Source organism: Lygodium microphyllum, chromosome 17 (assembly GCF_053477565.2).
Source record: "Lygodium microphyllum isolate KBCC chromosome 17, Lygodium_microphyllum_v1.1.10, whole genome shotgun sequence".
Classification (NCBI taxonomy): Eukaryota; Viridiplantae; Streptophyta; class Polypodiopsida; order Schizaeales; family Lygodiaceae; genus Lygodium; species Lygodium microphyllum.
In genome coordinates this window covers 49,794,285-49,814,094 of record NC_141151.1, presented here as the reverse complement: position 1 = coordinate 49,814,094, position 19,810 = coordinate 49,794,285, and the positions used below count along the sequence as shown (strand labels likewise).

The 19,810-nt window shown below is 41.5% G+C and overlaps 1 protein-coding gene across 1 annotated transcript in view; it reads right to left on the bottom strand.

The window, feature by feature from the left end:
• The window catches only part of LOC148021872 (U3 snoRNP-associated protein-like EMB2271), a 68,993-nt gene extending 49,961 nt beyond the window's left edge, over window positions 1-19,032 (bottom strand). The window contains exon 1 of the mRNA XM_087697392.1: window positions 18,537-19,032. Coding sequence (XP_087553518.1) covers window positions 18,537-18,937 — 401 coding nt within the window. The 5' untranslated portion in view covers window positions 18,938-19,032. The remainder of the gene's footprint in view (window positions 1-18,536) is intronic.
• Window positions 19,033-19,810: the final 778 nt, after the last annotated feature.

The window sequence follows — 19,810 nt, the reverse complement described above, 5'->3', positions numbered from 1 at the left end:
CCCAAATAACAACTTAATAAGCATATCTAAAGACTAAGATCCATGAGATGTCCAGTTTGGACACCCTCTCTCAAAACATGCATGAATAGCACAATAAAATACACAATGATGGGAGCATACAAGCCCCTAGGGATCATCACCAGGTCTTGTACCAAAACAATGATCTGGCAAAAACCTATACCATAGCACATACAACAATGACACCAAAAACACCATGGATACTCCAATCTCCAACATTGGCCAAGTGCTAGATGCACCTCGGTAAAAGCTGATGTCAATGTCAATCTCATTACTGTCACACGAACATATCCATGGTAAGCGTGCTGTGACCATGGATTCCCCATCTCCGGCCATCCCATTGAAGGGATCCCCACATGTTCGAAGAGAGGAGAAACAACATCTCGGTCACTATTGAACCATCCCATCATGAGCTTCGAAGTTGTTAGGTTAGGATTCAATAACAATCACATACTCACAATGAACAAGTGAACAACAAAAGTACAATCCCGAAGGTACTAAGTACCACACCCACTAGCAAGTATTCACACAGGGAGAAAACCCTTCTCCAGTAGGAAGGTAAAAAGTGCCCATGGGATAAGGAAGCGTTCATACTAGAACTTAGGAGGAACACGGTAAGTGTAACAAACCCCCCTCAAGTGAATGATGTGAACGTATGCATGGAATAGGTAGATCAATCCACAAACAGTATCAAGTCGAGAGTCTGCAAAAGGCTTCGAAGTTCTCCATAGAGACAGCTTTTGTAAACACATCTGCCAAGTTGTCTTGTGTAGGGACTGTGACATTAAAGTGATATTTAATGGGTAACATTAAAGTAAGTGTAACTTATCATCAGTGAGATAATCAGGTCCATGTAACTTATCATCAGTGAAAGTGCACGGAGGAGCCATATGGAGAGGATAAGATGAGAAGTAGAGAAGAGATGGAAGTGAGAGAGGAAACACAGCCAAAACGCAAGCACAGACCGCAGAAAATGAGAGTTCACATGCAATATAACCCAAAATCTGATCAATAGAAGAAAAAATCTGCTGCAGAAAGTCAAAAAATCAGTCAAAAACTGCCAAAAACAGCAAAAATGGCCTAAATTAACAATCACCCAGCCATGAGAGATACTGAATCAGCAAAAACGCAGGCTGTAAACTGCAGAAAAAACAGGTAGAAAACTGTCGCCAGCGGCTGCTGATGGAGAACGTAGGCAGCAAAGGGTGAGGAGGCAGCAAGCGATGGTAAAACTGCAGAAAACGCAGGTCAAACAGGTCGCCTGTATTGAGCAGCAGCCGCCTGAGCAGAAAAGGGGAAAACAGTCTTGAAATCAGCAATAAAACACAGCAGAAACACAAATCCTGAAAACTGATACCACGTTAGAAGTGGAGCAGCGGTGGAAGTATAAACATGTGCTGAAATAAACTGCTGAAACACAAGACAAAAAGAGAAAGGAAAAGGACACGATACAGATGAGAACTCAGATGTATGCACGGGAAATGGAATCCATATATCTGAACACGAGACAGTCACATACAACAGTGAGTCACTGGCTACGTGGGCACTGGCACTGGCTCCTCTCTCCACAGAGTCTGCAAATGGTGAAGATGATGATAATGACGGAGGAGCCACTGAGTATAAATAGGCTGAAAAGTGGGGAGCAATAAATGCTGGTCGGCCAGCATTAATGCTGGCCAACTGGTACATAAAATTCTCCACTGGCATAAAATGCCACACCAAAAAAATACCTAAAATACCTAATAAAAATGCCCAGCCCAGATCAAGCTCAGACTCACACATGAGCTGACAAATACTTTGCTAACACTATGCTCCTGTGTTTAAAGTTAAGGTTGGTCATATATGATAGACCATGATGCATGTAAATGCTCATGTTGTTGAATTTTCAATTGATATGGTATATGAAGTAACAAGATATATAGTTTTTTCTGTTAGCTTTGTACATTTCATGGGATAGGCATTTACTTTGTGCGTTTGAACTGGACACCTTCATGGACAGCAAGCCAGCCATTCTTAGAATTTGGGCGGCACAATCATGCTAGCTGACCTGTCACTAGGCGGCATCCCAAATGCCTATACATGCACTCCTCCACTCTCATTCATCCTCATGCATCCTTGGAGAGATGAAGATTGCAAACACTACTGTTGGTCATCATTGTGATGGTAACCAGATGGTATTTTACTATACATCTCAGGCTTCCTTCATGGATTCCATTGCCCATTCATTCTGACTTCTTACATTCAGTCAAGCGACCTCTCCCTTAGCTGGCAACTTGATTGCTGCTGTTCCAGCTGCTGCATTTTCAGTTCAACAGGCTGCCTTGCTGTCCAGCATCACCACGGATCTGTATTCAACATGCATTTTACTGTAGTACAGGCCGCCCAGCATCAGACCACACTTTTCCAGCTATCACCCAGCTGTTTACTGCTGTGTGACACCAGCTGCACTCCTCTTCAAGAAGTACACTGCTGCCTTTACCAGTTCCAGCCTTCAAGACTACTGTCCAACAGGTGGTTACAGCCCTCGGGATCAATCTCCAATGGATGTTACTCTCCGGCTACTCCCTCAGTCCACTCTTCAAAGTTATGTTTCTTCTCTGCACTTCACAGTTATCTTTCTTCTCTGTTTGTGTTTTCGCATGCCTTTGAGCATCTTGTACACACTTTCTTTCATTTACAGCATTCATTGATTTACTTTAGAGTTATCTTTCGTCTTTCTTTGTGTTTTTGCATTTTTTTCTAAGTTATTGTGTTTTAATCATGTTAGTAAATATTGTGTTCTCTCAGTGCAATCTCTAGAATATCTGGACACCCCTCTCCTACGTACGTGATCAAATACAGTAAGTGGAGGAGTGGAGTATATATAGGCCTTACAACAAGACCCTAGACAAATTTGAAATAGACCTATCCTAAATGAGCCACCCAAATGCCCATAAGATCTCCCAAATAACAACTTAATAAGCATATCTAAAGACTAAGATCCATGAGATGTCCAGTTTGGACACCCTCTCTCAAAACATGCATGAATAGCACAATAAAATACACAATGATGGGAGCATACAAGCCCCTAGGGATCATCACCAGGTCTTGTACCAAAACAATGATCTGGCAAAAACCTATACCATAGCACATACAACAATGACACCAAAAACACCATGGATACTCCAATCTCCAACATTGGCCAAGTGCTAGATGCACCTCGGTAAAAGCTGATGTCAATGTCAATCTCATTACTGTCACACGAACAAATCCATGGTAAGCGTGCTGTGACCATGGATTCCCCATCTCCGGCCATCCCATTGAAGGGATCCCCACATGTTCGAAGAGAGGAGAAACAACATCTCGGTCACTATTGAACCATCCCATCATGAGCTTCGAAGTTGTTAGGTTAGGATTCAATAACAATCACATACTCACAATGAACAAGTGAACAACAAAAGTACAATCCCGAAGGTACTAAGTACCACACCCACTAGCAAGTATTCACACAGGGAGAAAACCCTTCTCCAGTAGGAAGGTAAAAAGTGCCCATGGGATAAGGAAGCGTTCATACTAGAACTTAGGAGGAACACGGTAAGTGTAACAAACCCCCCTCAAGTGAATGATGTGAACGTATGCATGGAATAGGTAGATCAATCCACAAACAGTATCAAGTCGAGAGTCTGCAAAAGGCTTCGAAGTTCTCCCTAGAGACAGCTTTTGTAAACACATCTGCCAAGTTGTCTTGTGTAGGGACTGTGACATTAAAGTGATATTTAATGTGACATTAAGGTCACAAACATTGAATGTGACATTAAAGTAACATTTAATGTGACATTAAGGTAAATCAAGGGGAACATGCACGAGGATGACCGTCCGGGCTCTTGGGTGCCCGAACAAGGTTTAGGGGAGCCTAGAACCAAAGAGAGTCCAAGAATAGTAGGACTCACCAAGGTTTGACGCCTGGCAATCGGATTAGGATGGGTCTGGCCAGCAATAAACTAGGCAAGGCTAGGAGGTGAAGGGATCGCTCGTGCTCATGTCCTCTGACTGTTTTCCTCTGGCTTCATGGTCTTCTTGAGAGTCGTCTTACATTCCGTCTTACATTGGTAAGAGCTTTAATTGGGGAACAGACCAAAATGAAAGTTTTCAAAAACTTAAGGTAGCTATTGCTACAGCTCCAGTATTATTAATTGTGGATCCCAATAAACCATTTGTGGTTGAAGCTGATGCCAGTGATAAGGCGACAGGCGCGGTCTTATTACAAGAAGGTCGACCAGTTGCTTTTGAAAGCAAGAAATTAGACCGTGCAAAACAGAATTATTCTGTTTATGAGAGGGAGCTATATGCAATAGTACAAGCAATGAAGAAATGGAGGCACTATCTGTACGGTGCCAAACTTTTGATTTTATCGGATCATGAAAGCATTAAGTGGCTTAATGATCAACCGGATTTACACGGGCGTAAAGCCAGATGGGCCAAACTCCTCCAAGAGTTCGACTATGAGATAAGATATAGAAAAGGAAAGTATAATATAGTAGCTGATGCACTCAGCAGAATGCCCATCATTAATAAATTGAGTTTTACTCAGTTCACTTCCAACTTGCTTGAATCTTTAAAAGGGAAATGCGAGGTTGATCCGGCATATTCCAACATATGGGAAGCAATAAAAAATGGGGATCCAAATGAAAGTGCTTCTACTGAGGAAGGAATATCTGAGGATGTTCAATAAGGAAATGGAGCATTAGGGGTTGCTCAAACCGGATTCAAGTGGAAGAATTTTACCATTGATAATGGTTATTTACTCTACAAGGGTAGGGTATGTGTCCCGAAAGATACAAAAATAAGGCGCCAGATACTCTTTGAGTGTCGTGATACCCCTAGCGCAGAACATCCAAGAGTTAATAAGACTTATAGTCTTATTAAAAAGCAGTTCTATTGGCCTGGAATGAATAAGGACGTCCTTGACTATGTGGTCAAATGTAATAAATGCCAGGTTAATAAAGCTGAAAGATTGAAAATGGGAGGACTTCTCCATCCACTAGAGATTCCTTCGAGAAAATGGGAGAGTATCTCCATGGATTTTATTGTTGCTTTACCCAAAACACAGAGGGGGCACGACTTTGTGTGGGTGATTGTGGATAGGTTAACCAAAATGCCTAGGTTCATTCCAACTTCAACTAATGTTTAAACACCAGAATTGGCTAGATTGTTCGTAGAGAACATATACCGATTGTATGGCCTTCCGACAAATATAGTTTCTGATCGGGATAGAAAATTTGATAGCCAATTTTGGCGTGCGGTATTTAGGAAATTGGATACTAAACTTAGCATGAGTACGGCGGATCACCCGCAAACAAATGGGGGAACTGAAAGGGTTAACCAAATCCTTGAAGATATGCTTAGGCCATATGTAAGTAAAAGGCAAACTAATTGGGAAGAGTATCTACCGATAGCAGAGTTTGCATATAATAGTGCCAAGCACTCTTCCACTGGATATAGTCCATTTATGTTAATGTATGGGTTTCAACCCAAAGCTCCTTTTGCAGTAGGATTGCATAAGGAAAAGGTTCAGGCAGCCAAAGACTTTTTGGAGGATATGAATAATATGTTAAAATTTGCTCAAGAAAATATTAAAAAGGCTCAAAATCGAGCTAGAGCATATGCAGATCCTCACCTAAGAGATATCTCCTTTGAAGAAGGAGAATTGGTCTATCTTAAGGTGCCTGAACAAACTAAAACTATGAAAAAGGGACAATGTCCAAAGCTTTCACCAAGGTATTGTGGTCCTTTCATAATACTTAAAAAGGTGGGAGAATTGGCTTACAAGCTCCAACTACCTGCTGGTAGTAAAATACATCCAGTTTTTCATGTAAGTAAATTAAGGAAGAAGCTGGGTGATTTGGATAATCTAATCTTAAATGATGATATTGAGGAGCTATTAAATGACCAATCTAATCCACATGAACCAGAAAGAATATTAAATGTTCGTAATAGACAAACAAGGAATACTATTTATCAAGAATGTTTGGTTAAGTGGAAAGATTGTTCAGAAGAAAGCTCAACATGGGAGCGAGTAAGTACTTTAAAGAAAAGGTTTCCCAATTTACAGTTAGACCTTCCAAGTATCGTTTTCGAGGACGAAACCGATTCTTAAGGGGAAGGAACTGTGACATTAAAGTAATATTTAATGTGACATTAAGGTCACAAACATTGAATGTGACATTAAAGTGACATTTAATGTGACATTAAGGTAAATCAAGGGGAACATGCACGAGGATGACCGTCCGGGCTCTTGGGCGCCCGAACGGGGTTTAGGGGAACCTAGAACCAAAGAGAGTCCAGGAATAGTAGGACTCACCAAGGTTTGACGGCTGGCAATAGGATTAGGATGGGTCTGGCCAGCAATAAACTAGGCAAGGCTGGGAGGTGAAGGGATCGCTCGTGCTCATGTCCTCTGACTGTTTTCCTCTGGCTTCATGGTCTTCTTGAGAGTCGTCTTACAATCCGTCTTACAGGGACATAAACCGAGTCAATCTCCCCTACATGGAGCCTTTCTCTGACATAATGATAATGCACCTCGATGTGCTTAGAGTGAGCATGAAAAACTAGATTTCTCACAATTGCCATGGCACTCTGACTATCAATATAGATAGGAGTGGGTGACAACTCTCCCACACTAAGATCAACCAAAAGGCATTTGAGCCATACACATGCCAATGGAGCTATAAATGCTGCCCAATATTCAGCTTCGCAGCTAGATGTGACCATTGTAGACTGCTTCTTGCTCAATGAAGAAATGCATGAAACAATTGCCACTAGTGGACACTCTCCTATCAAAACAACCAACCCAATCACTGTCTATAAATGCATGCAAGCAAAGAGTAGTCCTTTTAGGATAGAAAAGGCCTAATGTCTGAGTGCCTTTGAGATCACAAAAGACGTGTTTAACTGCTTGCTAATGTATAGTACAAAAGCTATGTATAAAGCGTGTTAACTGAGACCCCAAATTGAATATCCGGCTGTGTGTTACACAAGTACAATAAATAACCAACAGCTTGTTGATAAAGAGAAGCGTCGAAAGGTTCTCCTACATCCTCAAGTGTAAACCTATGGTCTAACTCAACAGGAGTAGAGATAGGCTATCCCCATAAAGAATATCATCCACATAAAGAATGAGAATCAAGAGGCTATCCCCATCTTTGCAAACATAAAGTGTGCTCTTAGTGTGTGAATTATTGAAGCCAAGAGTTATCAATTATACATATATCTTCCCATACCATGCCCTAAGTGCCTGCTTTAAATCATAGAGGGCCTTACGCAAACGGCACACTTTGCTTTTTGACCCTTTCTGAACAAAGCCAAGAGGTTGAATGACATAAACCTCCTCATGAAAATCACCATTAAGAAAAGTAGTCTTCACATCCAACTGATGCACATGCCAATCCTAATGAAAAGTCAAAGCAATGACACTATGAATGATGGTCATACTTAAAGTGAGTGCAAACATCTCATCATAGTCAATCCCATGCTGTTGGGCACACCCTTTGGCAATAAGACATGCCTTGAAACGATCAATGCTACCATCAAATCTACATTCTAACTTGTAAACTCACTTTGTGCCTTGCCAACAAGCAAGTCACATAACTCCAATGTGCCATTTTTATCAATAGAGTTTATCTCTGATTGCATAGTTTTCATCCAATGTTCATTTTGTAAAGCATCATGTAAAGAAACGGGTTCTTCATTGCATGCAGTATCCCGTAATGTATCTAACAGCCATCTAGGGACTATTTTAGCATCTCGAATTGCAGCCCTCTCATTGGCCACTTCATAATCAGCAATGCCTTGATCAATGGGCTGAAAATCAAGCTGCTGTTTAGGATGTGTTTGCTACTGATTTTGTTGTTGTAAACCCTCAATAGGTTGCTGAAATTGACCAAAACCACGTGCACTTTGTTGAAATAAAAGCAACAAATTGTCACATGTCCGTAGGCCCCACATTGGGCTGATTTTTGCAGTCCATTAAGGGTGACCAACATGTTCAGCGAATACCGCATCTCTACAAACAAAATTCTTGTTGGTGGAGGGTTGGTACAAGTGGTACCCTTTACTTTCTACAGTATAACCAATAAAGATACACTTGACAGCCTTGAGAATGCTTTAGTTGGGCTGCGATTCAACACATATACTACACACATGATAGCATCAAGCCAAAACTTTGGGGACATCTTATTGTGTGATAGTATACAACATGCCATTTCCATCAAAGTGCGATTTTTTCTTTCAGCCAACTGCTATGACATGTATTCCCCCCCTCGATCGGTGCATAGTGTAATAACCTTGCATCCATTGCCATTTTCAAGCAAGGCCAAGAATGTTTTAAAGCATGCAAACACTTCAAATTTGTGCTTCAACGCATATGCCCAATAATAACAAGTCATGTCATCAATGAACATAACAAAGTACAAGTATCCTTCAATGGATTTGACATGCATGAGCCCACAAACATCACTATGCACAAGCTGTAATTTCTGATCAGCACGCATAAAACTACCCTTGGGAAACAAAGCACGATGCATTTTGTGAAGTACACAACTTTCACATACATTGTGAGTAGGGGCTTTCAATGAAGGGAGATCGAGCACCATAATTTGGCTTTTTAGGCAAAGCAAACTACCATAATTAAGATAACCAAACCGAGCATGCCACAACTCATTGTCCTCCACAATGGTGGCATCAACTTGTAATGCATCTTTTGATGCTCTCCTCTCATATAAATCAAGCCGATAGAGTCCATTGTACAAAGTATCAATGACAATGAGGGCATCCCCATCACTAAAATCATAGGCACTGCATCGATCCATATGGAATTTAACCACAAAACCGGCACATGCAATGGCTAAAACTACAAGCAAATTTTTATTTATGCACGTCCAGGGTTGTCACATCCGATGGTGTTTGATTAGTACCATCCAATGCTAGTACGACACTAATCGGACAAATAAAACTTGGACCTACGTCTGATGAAAAAAAATGTACATATAATTCTAATGCCTATACTTAATGTTGGAACTCAAAATAATATACTTTAAACATTTAGAAACTTTATACTAGGAGTTTACATATTAAGAGCTTGAGGATAGAGAGGATGGCCGATGGAGAGCTTGAAAGTGGAGGTAGAGTGGAGATATGGCGAAGGAGAGCTTGAGGAAGTGGGGTTAGAGAGCTTGTGGAGAGAGTTTAAAAATAGAGGACTTGAAAGTTAACCTTGAAATTTGAATTTAAAATTAGAGAGGGTAAGAGGGGGAGAGAACATAATGCTAAAAGGGGGGTAAGAGGAGAGAGAGAGAGAGAGAGAGAGAGAGAGAGAGAGATTGGGGTATGTGCAAGTGTATTGTGGAGAGGAAGCCTTAACACCACCTACAATTTACCCCAAGAGTAACCCCAAATGGTCACAAACAAGCACTTTGAAACAATCGGACAGTTTCCATTGGATGCCATTGGACGTGATTGGACGTGTCCGACTAGGCAAGACGAATTGGACCAGTTGACCCGTTTGTCAAATGTGGACAAGTAGGTGCCTGTCACATACAAGAACTTTTCAAGCATGATAGTTTTTCCATCCACTGCAATAATGGAAATCTGACCAATGCCTTGAATTGCATACAAAGCATTGTTTGCATATACAACGAATCCCCCCTTTTGTACATTTGCATTTATTACAAATAAGTCACCAAAAGACGTTATGTGCTTACCATTGTTAAAATACCATATGTTGCAATTTCTAGCAATTGAATGGCTATGGTCATGTGAGGAAGGATCATACTAACAACACATAACAAAGGCATAAGACTGACAAATGTCCAAGTTTGCCAAATGTGCAGTTGCTTCCTTCGTTGAATTTTCAGCAACAATCATGCTTGATTATTTCTTATTTTCACTTGCCATCCTTTTTTTGCATTCTCTAAAAACATGCCCCTTCTTACTACAATAATTGCACCTCTTTTCCTTAGCACCATCATCCTTGGTGCTTAAAGAGTCCATAGAAGAAGCTACTTTTCCTTTTCCCTTTGAGTTAAGGACTGCCATGACTTTCCTTTGTTTCGATGGCTCGCTACAAATGTTTGATTATCCATACTCATATTAGAGCAATTCAATCTTGATTGCTCCTCTTGCAACAATATGATACCAACACATCAAATATGTAAGCATTAGCATCTCGGATCTCCTTTTGCAAGTACAGGGAGTGTAGTGGCAAAACTTTGATAAGTATCCAGTAGACTAGCCAAGACCAAAGATACAAAAGATGCATTGGAAATTATTTCATCATTAGCAAGCTACTCTGTAATGTCCTTGACATGTGTAATGTAAGTATCCATAGAATCACCCTTTGTCATGTGCTCCATCTCAAGTTAATTACTCAAATAGGCTACACGAGCCTCATTGCACACCTTGTGCAACGAAGCAAGCTTATCCCAAGCATCCTTGGCCCTTATGCACAACTGAATATGCGGGATAACATGTCTCTTGCACGAAAGTATAATCAAAGCATGAGCTTGGATATCACGCCCATCTAATCTCAACCGATCTGCTATGGGAGGTGGAGCTAAAGATCAACTGGTGATTATGACTGAGCTACAAGAACCAATGACATTCTGTGTAGCAAGTCTTGTAGACCTGATTTTTGAACCATATACATAACCCCAAAGCTACTTGGCAACAAGTATATGTTTCATCATGTATGCACACATGGGATAAATAGTGCCATTCAATTTGTCCAAGTCCCAAAACATGTTGAGCAAATCATTTTGCCTTGCCATTGCTTGCTGAAATTTTGTTTTTGGGGCAGGGTGTGGTTGGTTTTGTAACCAGCTCCTATCTCCAAAGAAATCTCAATTTTTCAAAAATTTGATAGCGACGATGAAGAAATTGCAACTAAAAGGGCTCTAATGTGTGCAAATGTCAGTATAGAAGGTGTAGTTGGCCTCAATGTCGGTGAATTTGGGAAAACTTTGCAAAAGCCCCAAATTTAATCAGAGAAATTTGGTGAAATTGGAGCTCAAATGTGAAAAACCCCAAATTTTGGTGCAAGACTGAGCAATTTTTTTGCACAAAATGCAGAATCCCTAAAATTCTGGTGGGATTTGGGGCTTTCAGGCAAAAGCTCCCAATTTGTTAAAGAAATTTGAAGGAAATTGGTGTCTGCTGTCAAATCCCCAAATTTTGTGCTTTATTTTAATCTGCAGACAGAAATGAAACTCAGCAAGTGTGCAGCAAATCGACAGCTGCTGTCGAGGCAGGAAAGGTGGCACAAGCTGTCAGTGACCTGCACGGGAGCAGATAGGCTGTCAGGGGTCAGCAATTGAACGTGGGGCAGGCTGCAGACTGTCAGACAGTGGCTGTCAGGTCTGCGCAGCAGGCGACGTGGAGCAGTCTGGTCAAGGCAGTTAGATGAGAGCAGACAGCTACAGATTGCCAACACAACCTGAACTGGCTGAGCATTAAGAGGCGGGCTGCCGACTTGAATGTGATGCACGTTGATTGTTGGGCATGGACAGAAGGCAGGCTGTCGATTAAGACGCACAGCAGGCATGCAGCCAACTAAGGGCGGCATGTAGACCGAGAGGAAAGAGAGCAGCCAAGCTTGAGGCTCAACAGTAGCTATGGCGGCACGTGAGCAAGGTGGCAGAAGAGAAGAGGTATGGCTCTGATACCACTGTTAGGTTAGGATTCAACAACAATCACACACACACGCACACACACTCTCATAGTGAACAAGTGAACAGCAAGAGGAGTACTGAAACGTCACATCCACTATGTGAAAATAAATGAAAGCACAATCCCTAAGCTACTAAGTACCACACCCACTAACTGTCAGAAGTGGTGCAGCAGTGGAAGCATAAACATGTGCTGAAATAAACTGCTGAACACAAGATAAAAGAAAAGAAAGAGAGAACACGATACAGATGAGAACTCAGATGTATGCTCGGGAAATGGAATCCATATACCAAGACATGAGACAATACAGATACAATGTGAGTCACCGGCTGTGGAGGCACTAGCACCTACTCCCTCTCTCCAAGAACTGTCCAGTGATGAATGAATGAATGAATAAGTGGAGGAGGGAGCCAGACAATATATAGGACAAATAAATGCGCAAAATATGACTGGTCGGCCAGCATTAAATGCTGGCCGACTCACTGCAAATAATGCCCAAACCTCAATAAACAATGGCAAATAAAATGCCTAAAATGTCTCTGTGCCCAGCCTGCTGTACCACAAGTACAGACTCAACCATGAACTAACTAATCTGCTAACACCCTCTCTCAGATCATGTGTGATCTGATACAACATAATATACAATGATAATGTCCCATCATAGTGCATACAACAATGTCCATCATAGTAGAACCATGGATACCCAAGTAGTGGGTGAGCAAGCCACCACCAAGGTGCCTCGGAGAGAACCTGATATCGATGTTGATCGTACCAGTTCCTCAAGATAGAGAAGATCATACCAACTCTCAATGTCTGTCAACAATGCCTCTGATGTAGCATACGTGACTATCCTGTCACCAATGCCGCAATGCAGAAATGACCATGGATTTCCCTTCTTTGGCCAGACCGCCAAAGTGGTCCCCTCATATGAACTCCAGACGAAAGCCCCCCCCCCTGTCAATTAACCAGCCCATCATGAACCCGGATGTCAATCCCAGCTATAGGATTTGTACCTGCCAAACTTCAGTCGATGCGTCAGGAATGTCTCTCTCCGGATCCTGTGCATCTATATAGAAATATAGATGAGGCATGGCTGCCCCATCTCACCACCCTCTCACACTCCCTCTCTGACACCGGAGAGTCATGAGGAATGACCTCATCACCACTGCTAGAAAACAGCTGAGGAAGGGGCCACTAAGCCCTCCCACGAGCCGAAGAAGAACCCTTTTGCGCTTGGGACTTCGCCTTGGCCGGAGGAGCTGAGTCAGAATCTGAGGCAGATGATGACTCGTCAGAGGAGTCCACATCCCGCTTGGTCTTTTGCTCCTTTTTCTTCCTGGAAGCCGCTAACTCTTTGCAGTCCTTCCTTAAATGACCTTTCTTGCCACATGGTAACATTGGGCCTTCAACTTCTTCATCTTCGAACACCTCTCTAAAGCTGCAAGAGCCTCAGCTAAACCTCCATATAGCGTAGCATCAGTGGATGTGCATGGAGCAGCCACCTATAGAGGATTGAGAAAAGAAGTAGAGAAAAGAAGGTATTTGGAGAGGGAACACAATCAAACCACGAGCACAAACTGCAAAAAGCAAAAGTTCACATACAGTATAACCCAAAATCTGATCAAAATAAGACAAGAGTTGCTGTAAAAAGTCAAGAAAATAGTCAGAAACTGCCAAAAACAGCAAAAACAGCTTGCTAATGCAAGCGCCCAGCCAAGAGGAGATGCAGAGAAACCAAAACGCAGGCTGAAACAGATGTGCAGGCTGTACGGATGCTGACATCAACAAAAAACGCAGGTAAAATTGGTCGCCTGATTGGAGCAGCAGCTGCCTGATCAGCAAGAGGGAAAACAGTCCTGAAATCAACAAGAAAACAGAGCAAAACACAAATCCTGAAACTCTCATGTGCAAACCCACTAGTTGCCAGTCTAGCCTAGCCATGCTATAGGAGAAATTGGCTCTCTTCCTTAACATGGAACCACCATCCAAGTCAATCTAAGGGGTCAAGAGTCGATGTAGCAATCATTATTTGTCTATCAGCAAACAAAACTAGTCATGCCACCAAGAACCTAGTGACCCTCTTTGGATCAATCACCACTGTAGATCAGTTTGCATGAACACTACTTGAGCAACATGACACCATCTCATTTGAGTACCATACAAATGTTGCCACCAATGCTCTAGAAAGCAGCAATCAAAAATCCACAAACCATGTCAAAGACCACCATCCTCCAAAGAAACCTCTAAATACACTAGAGACGTGAATCGAATCCATGAAGATCTAAACACAATCAATGCAAATAGTGAAGAATTTGCACAACTCAGAACCAAAATTCAAGCAATCTCCATGCTTGTAAAGGAAGCCTCAAGAGTCAAAAGCTGAGGTTAGGCTATGGTGAGAGAATCTCAAGCTAATCAAATAGAACAATCATATATTTTTGCGATGATATGCAAGATAATGACAGAATATAGAGAAAGTGACACTTAGGGCACTTGAGGTCAATAGCCCAAACAACACAACAGTTCAACAGTTATCGCACCATTCAATCACACACAAACAATCAAAATAGTAGAGACTGACATAGCAATTGAGTGTTAGCGAGAGATCACAATAACAAGCACAGAAGACCATTTCTTCAGCTAGAAAGCAAAATGTAAGTGTGATAAGTCCAAATCAAAAAAATGCAAGATTACCAGTATGCAAGAGCAGTCAGCCTGCAAATGCGAATGTCTTAAAAGCAATAACAGCAGGCCATAGTGTAATCAGCCTTGGCAAAGGAGTCCCAGCGCCCCCGGGCGAAAACTGCAGCAACATAATGCACGGTACTGTCACTAACTACAGCAGAAAACAGATTGTCTCAGAAAAGCTGTCAACCAGCAGTTGGACAGCCACAATGAGTGTAAAGGGGCTGAGGAGGTAAGATACAAGGTAGAAGATGTTCCCACAGAAGAAAATACAGGGTTCAACAACTCAAACCAGTAGCAAAACAGGTCACCCACCATGAAGCAGGCCCGTTGTCGCAGCACGTAGGGTTGAAGGTCACCACAAGGGTTTGGCAAGAAAACTAGACAAGATAGATAGAGATGTGTCTTCAAGAGATAAGTAGATAACAGTGAATGCTTAAAGGTTCAAGAGGCACTTCACAGTCAATCACAGGGGTTTGAGAGAGAAGAATGTATGGGGGTTCAAGAGCTTAGACTCCGGAGATGATAGAGATAAGAGAAGGGTTGAAGGTTTCAAGCCAAGTTCTTGAAGATGTTGATAGAGCTTCCAACTGCATGTTCTTCCTCTATGCTTCTCAGATCGCCAATCTGATGCTTCTATTGGCTCCGAAAGGGGGGTAAAATACCAACACACTTCGCCAAAATTCTGCCAAATCACTCCCTCTTCATCTCCCACTTCAGAGTGATGTTTACTGCCTGTAAACAGCGATCGCGCGTCACACGATTTCGCTAATCTTTCTTTTTACATAAAATCCTCTCAAATTGGCTGAAAGCTACATGTTTTCTTTTACATGTCATCCTAATCTAGAAGTGTCTACAGTTTTATGGATTTTTACAAGAGAGAATATCTAAAATATCAAAAATTGACTAAAACTTGTCCAAAAATCTAGTATTTTTGAACCATGGACACTAACACTAATGTCTAAAATGGCATTGGCTCTCTAAATCAATAAGAAAGCCACACTCTAGATTTCTTTGCACGCTGTGCGCGTAGCGACACGATACCGGATGCAACAAAATGCAAAAAATTACAAAGCTGTAATCAGTGTAAACACAGCAATAGCACCACCAGAATCCAGATTCTAGCCATCTGATACCATATGAGAATGCACAAATTATCAGAGGCGAGAGACAAGCATAAACATTAACACAATGAACAGTGAGAGAACACAAGAGCTCAAAGAGTGAACAATGAACAAGCAATGGAATTTGTAAACAAAAGCATGAGATGTACAATACAATATCATATACGTACCAGCACATGTGATAACCAGCTGTGCATCCAATCTCCCTCTCTTTAGATGGATGTTATCTGATATAATAAGTGGAGAATATAGGACACAGGATGAGACCCTAGATAAATAGGCCACCCCTAAATGAGCCGCCCAACTTCCCATAAAAGTATCCAAATAAGGATACACTACACATACCACCCGTTAAACATACAATAATAACATCGAGAAGGGAGATTAACGTGGATAAGGTAGGGGGCACTGATAGCAGTCAAGCATAAGGATGTGATGAAGAGGAAGAAGAAGAATCATCACTGGAAGAAGATGAACCGTCTAAAGGAGAAGAGATTAGAGGCAAAGAAGGATCCTCGTGAAATTCCACACCTCAACTCATGACCACCTCTTGTGAATCAGGGTCAAAGAGTCAAAGAGCATGTTGCCTTGTCTGTTGATTTTAGCCACTGAACATGAACCACTTGGATTTGGCATCAGACTTTCAAGTTTCCCCTCATGTTTTGGGAAGTGGACTTAAGAGCACACCAAACACTCAAAAGTGCGCATTGAAGGGCTTTTGCTCTTACAGGCCTTAAACAAGTCTTCCAAGGAGTAGCAACAATAGAAGACTAGTTGCAGATATGAACAAGAGTGTGTAGCATTGTCTCCATCCCTCTAATCACTGTTGCAAGGATGAGAGAATGTGTGGCCAGCTACTTTTAAGATTTAGAACAAGAAACTAAACACGAAGGAATGTAAGGCTAAAAGAGAGTACTCCAATAAATTAATAATACATGGGGTCCCAAAATGCACTAAAGTCGCCCACTTTTTCAATCTCAAAGAGAAATGTGGAGTCAGCCACAAGGCTGTGTTTTCACCAACAGAATCAGCATGAACACATGAGCCAATAAAATGGAACACCCAGAGCACTCACAATGCTAAAAACAAACACCTAGAGCAGCCGAAATGCTGAAAACACTAGCATTTAGGGGCAACAAGTGCAGCACACAGCACCAACCAGTAACAACAATGATCCACCTCTGATAGGACTGTAGTGGTAGGGTGGTCACTGCATTGCAAGGGAACTAGGATTTGCAAAAGTGGGACAAAGAGTGGCATGTCCCTTGGTCCCTTTTTATATTGGACTTTTTGAGGCTGTTGTCCTACAAAAACAACTCAAGTTTTGATTTGATTTGATTTACTGAATTTCATTTTTAGAGTTGTGCGAGAGCCAAATAAATTGGAAAATTATTGAGCATTCAACTTGACTTGATAAACTATAGCTTAGCATTATATGCTTGGGCTCAATCACAAGCAGCCAATCAGGTTATCAGTGGAAGCGGGTATTGTCTTTTCTCTAACCCACTTCATGGATCCTCCATAACCTGTGACAATGGATGCTAACCGGGTAGGTAAGAGACAACCCTTTCAGCACATGGAGCTAGGAATTAACTTGTCTACTGAAGACTGGTACAATAGCCACACTCATTATTAATTTGCTTCATGCCTTCTTCAATCCAACATTGCAACTCCCACATAATTGGTGTGAAGATTTAAAAATGAACACCCTCAAATCTGCCTGACTGACAACATAACAGGTGTTGAATCTAGAGATGGTAACATGGAGAGACATTGCTCTTTAAATAGCTTATACAACTAGAAATGGAAAGTTTTGCAATCTAACAAAACCCAAGTCTAGTGTGAGTCCCATAAGCACCAAATTCACACTACAATTGTTATCTATCACTCCAAATCGTTTTAAGGTCTTTGTTTCAAGTTTCCACATCATTCACTACCAAAAAGCTGCAACAAGCACTTGCACAAAATAAGTGCCGAGATAAGCAAATTCACCATCTTGAGATCAAAGAGCTGATTCCTTATTGTATTTTTTTTGAGCACTACACCCAAGGCACAAGACAATGGAGTAATATATGGCTGCAATGATAGTTCAAGCAACTCAAACAAAGGATGAAAAGGTTATTTTGAATGAGTGTGGCTCACCAGCCAGATAATTGATAGGCCAATAGCCTATCACATGACCAGTTTGAGCAAGCTCGCACACAAACCACAGAGACAAACTTACAAATAATAAAAATTCAATACACACTGAGCCTTTCCCACTATTTCTACAAATTTTTTATTGTCCAAGAGCAATTCTCATTCAAGTAGAAAGCTTCATCTAAGGTGGCATGCCAAATAAATTGAGGATATTAGTGGAAGCTTGCTAAAACGTAACACTAGAATTTGTTCTTCAAGTGTGAAAATCGGCAATAGGTAATCCTTATTCAATTAAACTACCTCAAGGAAATTATGTATCATCATGAATACAACCAAGATGGTAAAGTGGGTGAAAATGATATTGTTTTTAATGCTTATGTTAGATAATTGATACAAAACAAAGTATAGGAGTATCCGCATTGTGAGACAAATCCCCATAGACATATTAAATTACCTATCACTACCATAGGTAGGTTAGCCACTACCCTCAAGTGTAGAGCACAAGGTTTATTCTTTCGAGTGAATCCCAAATACATGCCCATGCATCAACATCCACCCCAGTTTCTTCAATAGGTCCATCCATACATAATTACCTCCTTTTATCACTTGCATCCTAGGTGCAACTGTCACAGTATGAGGATTTGTCTCACAATACGGATACTCCTATACTTCTTTTTGTATCACTTATGTGACCAACTGATAAGACCAACTTGTTAGGTATCAAATGACCTCCCCCTGATGTCCAGAGACCTCCACCATTGCTCCCCCATACAGTTCTGCATTGGCGTGGCCTCGCAGTTTGTACTAAGTTCACGTTTGACTGACAAAAGGATAATTTCTAGGATGAGAAAGTTACAGACAAGAATTCACCTGCCAGCTAATTTGCGCTGCGCCCGGCCACTTTCTTCAAGCTGTGCCTGCTGAAGTAAATCGGCCACCAGGGAGTCCTTGTTCCCGACAGTTACTTCCTCTCCTTCTTCGTTCTCATTATCCAACGCCTTCGTGGAGGCCCTGATCTTCTCAAGGTAAGCTTTGGCAACTCGCAACCGTCTGTCATCAGCGGTCTCGTTATCTTCACTCTCTCCTTCTTTTTCCCCTGCTTCTTCATCTCCCGCCCCCAAGGCTTCATTCTCCTCATCATCGTCGCTGCTGAGAAGCTCCTCGTCTTGGAAGAAATCGTCTTCTTCCTCCAGCGCCTTCTTCTTTGGCTTCTGCTTCTTGACTGGATGAGAAGGCCCGTGGGAAGAACGATGGCTTCGTCTCTTCGGCATAGCTGCAGAACTGTAGAGGAAAAGGGAGAAAGAGGTTGAAGGCTTAGAAAGGTTTACAGAGGGCTTTAGGCAAGGCTAAAGCTGGCAGTAAAGAAATCTCTAGACTTGGGAGTCGGCAACTATTCGTATCAAAAGGCTGCTAGGTTTGATGAGAAGCCAAGTTCGATTCCCGTGGACAAATACGTGCATTCAAAAAAAAAGCTCACATCAAACATCCTTCCAAAAGAACTGCACTTGCACATGCACACTCTCGAGCCAACCTTAGGGTCGATGAACACAAATAAGGATGCCTTAAAGCTAACCTTAGGGTTGATGAACACAAATAAGGATGCATCAAGCCTTAAAGCTAACCTTTAGGGTAATGGCATAAGCACTCATGAAACATATTTTAATAGCAAATACAAAAGCTCTCAACACAAATTTGTGAAGGGATTTTTGAATTACATTGCATGTATTTGCCATTTGTATAAGTAGCAATTTCATAAAGTTCAAGGCCTTAGACCTTCCTCTATAAAATTTGAAGGTTTTATTAAATTGCCATTTTTCTTGAACATTGAGAGGCACGCACTCAAGTCCCATTGAAATCCACTCGTCACGTGTGCTTTTGATTGGTCTTGTGTATGTTTTGATTGGTCAGCTTCTTTTACTATTTATTAGTGTTTCCTAGACCACTTCACGCTTTTGTGTGTGAATAAACATTAGGAAAATATGGTAACTTCACTTGCCTTGCTTCTTCTTCTACGCAAAAACTTCTCTTCCTTTACTACTATCAAATCTCTCTTTTGATCATGGGGAGCCTAAGGTTTTGTTGCGGAAGTTCAAGATGCATGTGTGTTTACATGTGTATAGACACATATACATACATACGGGATG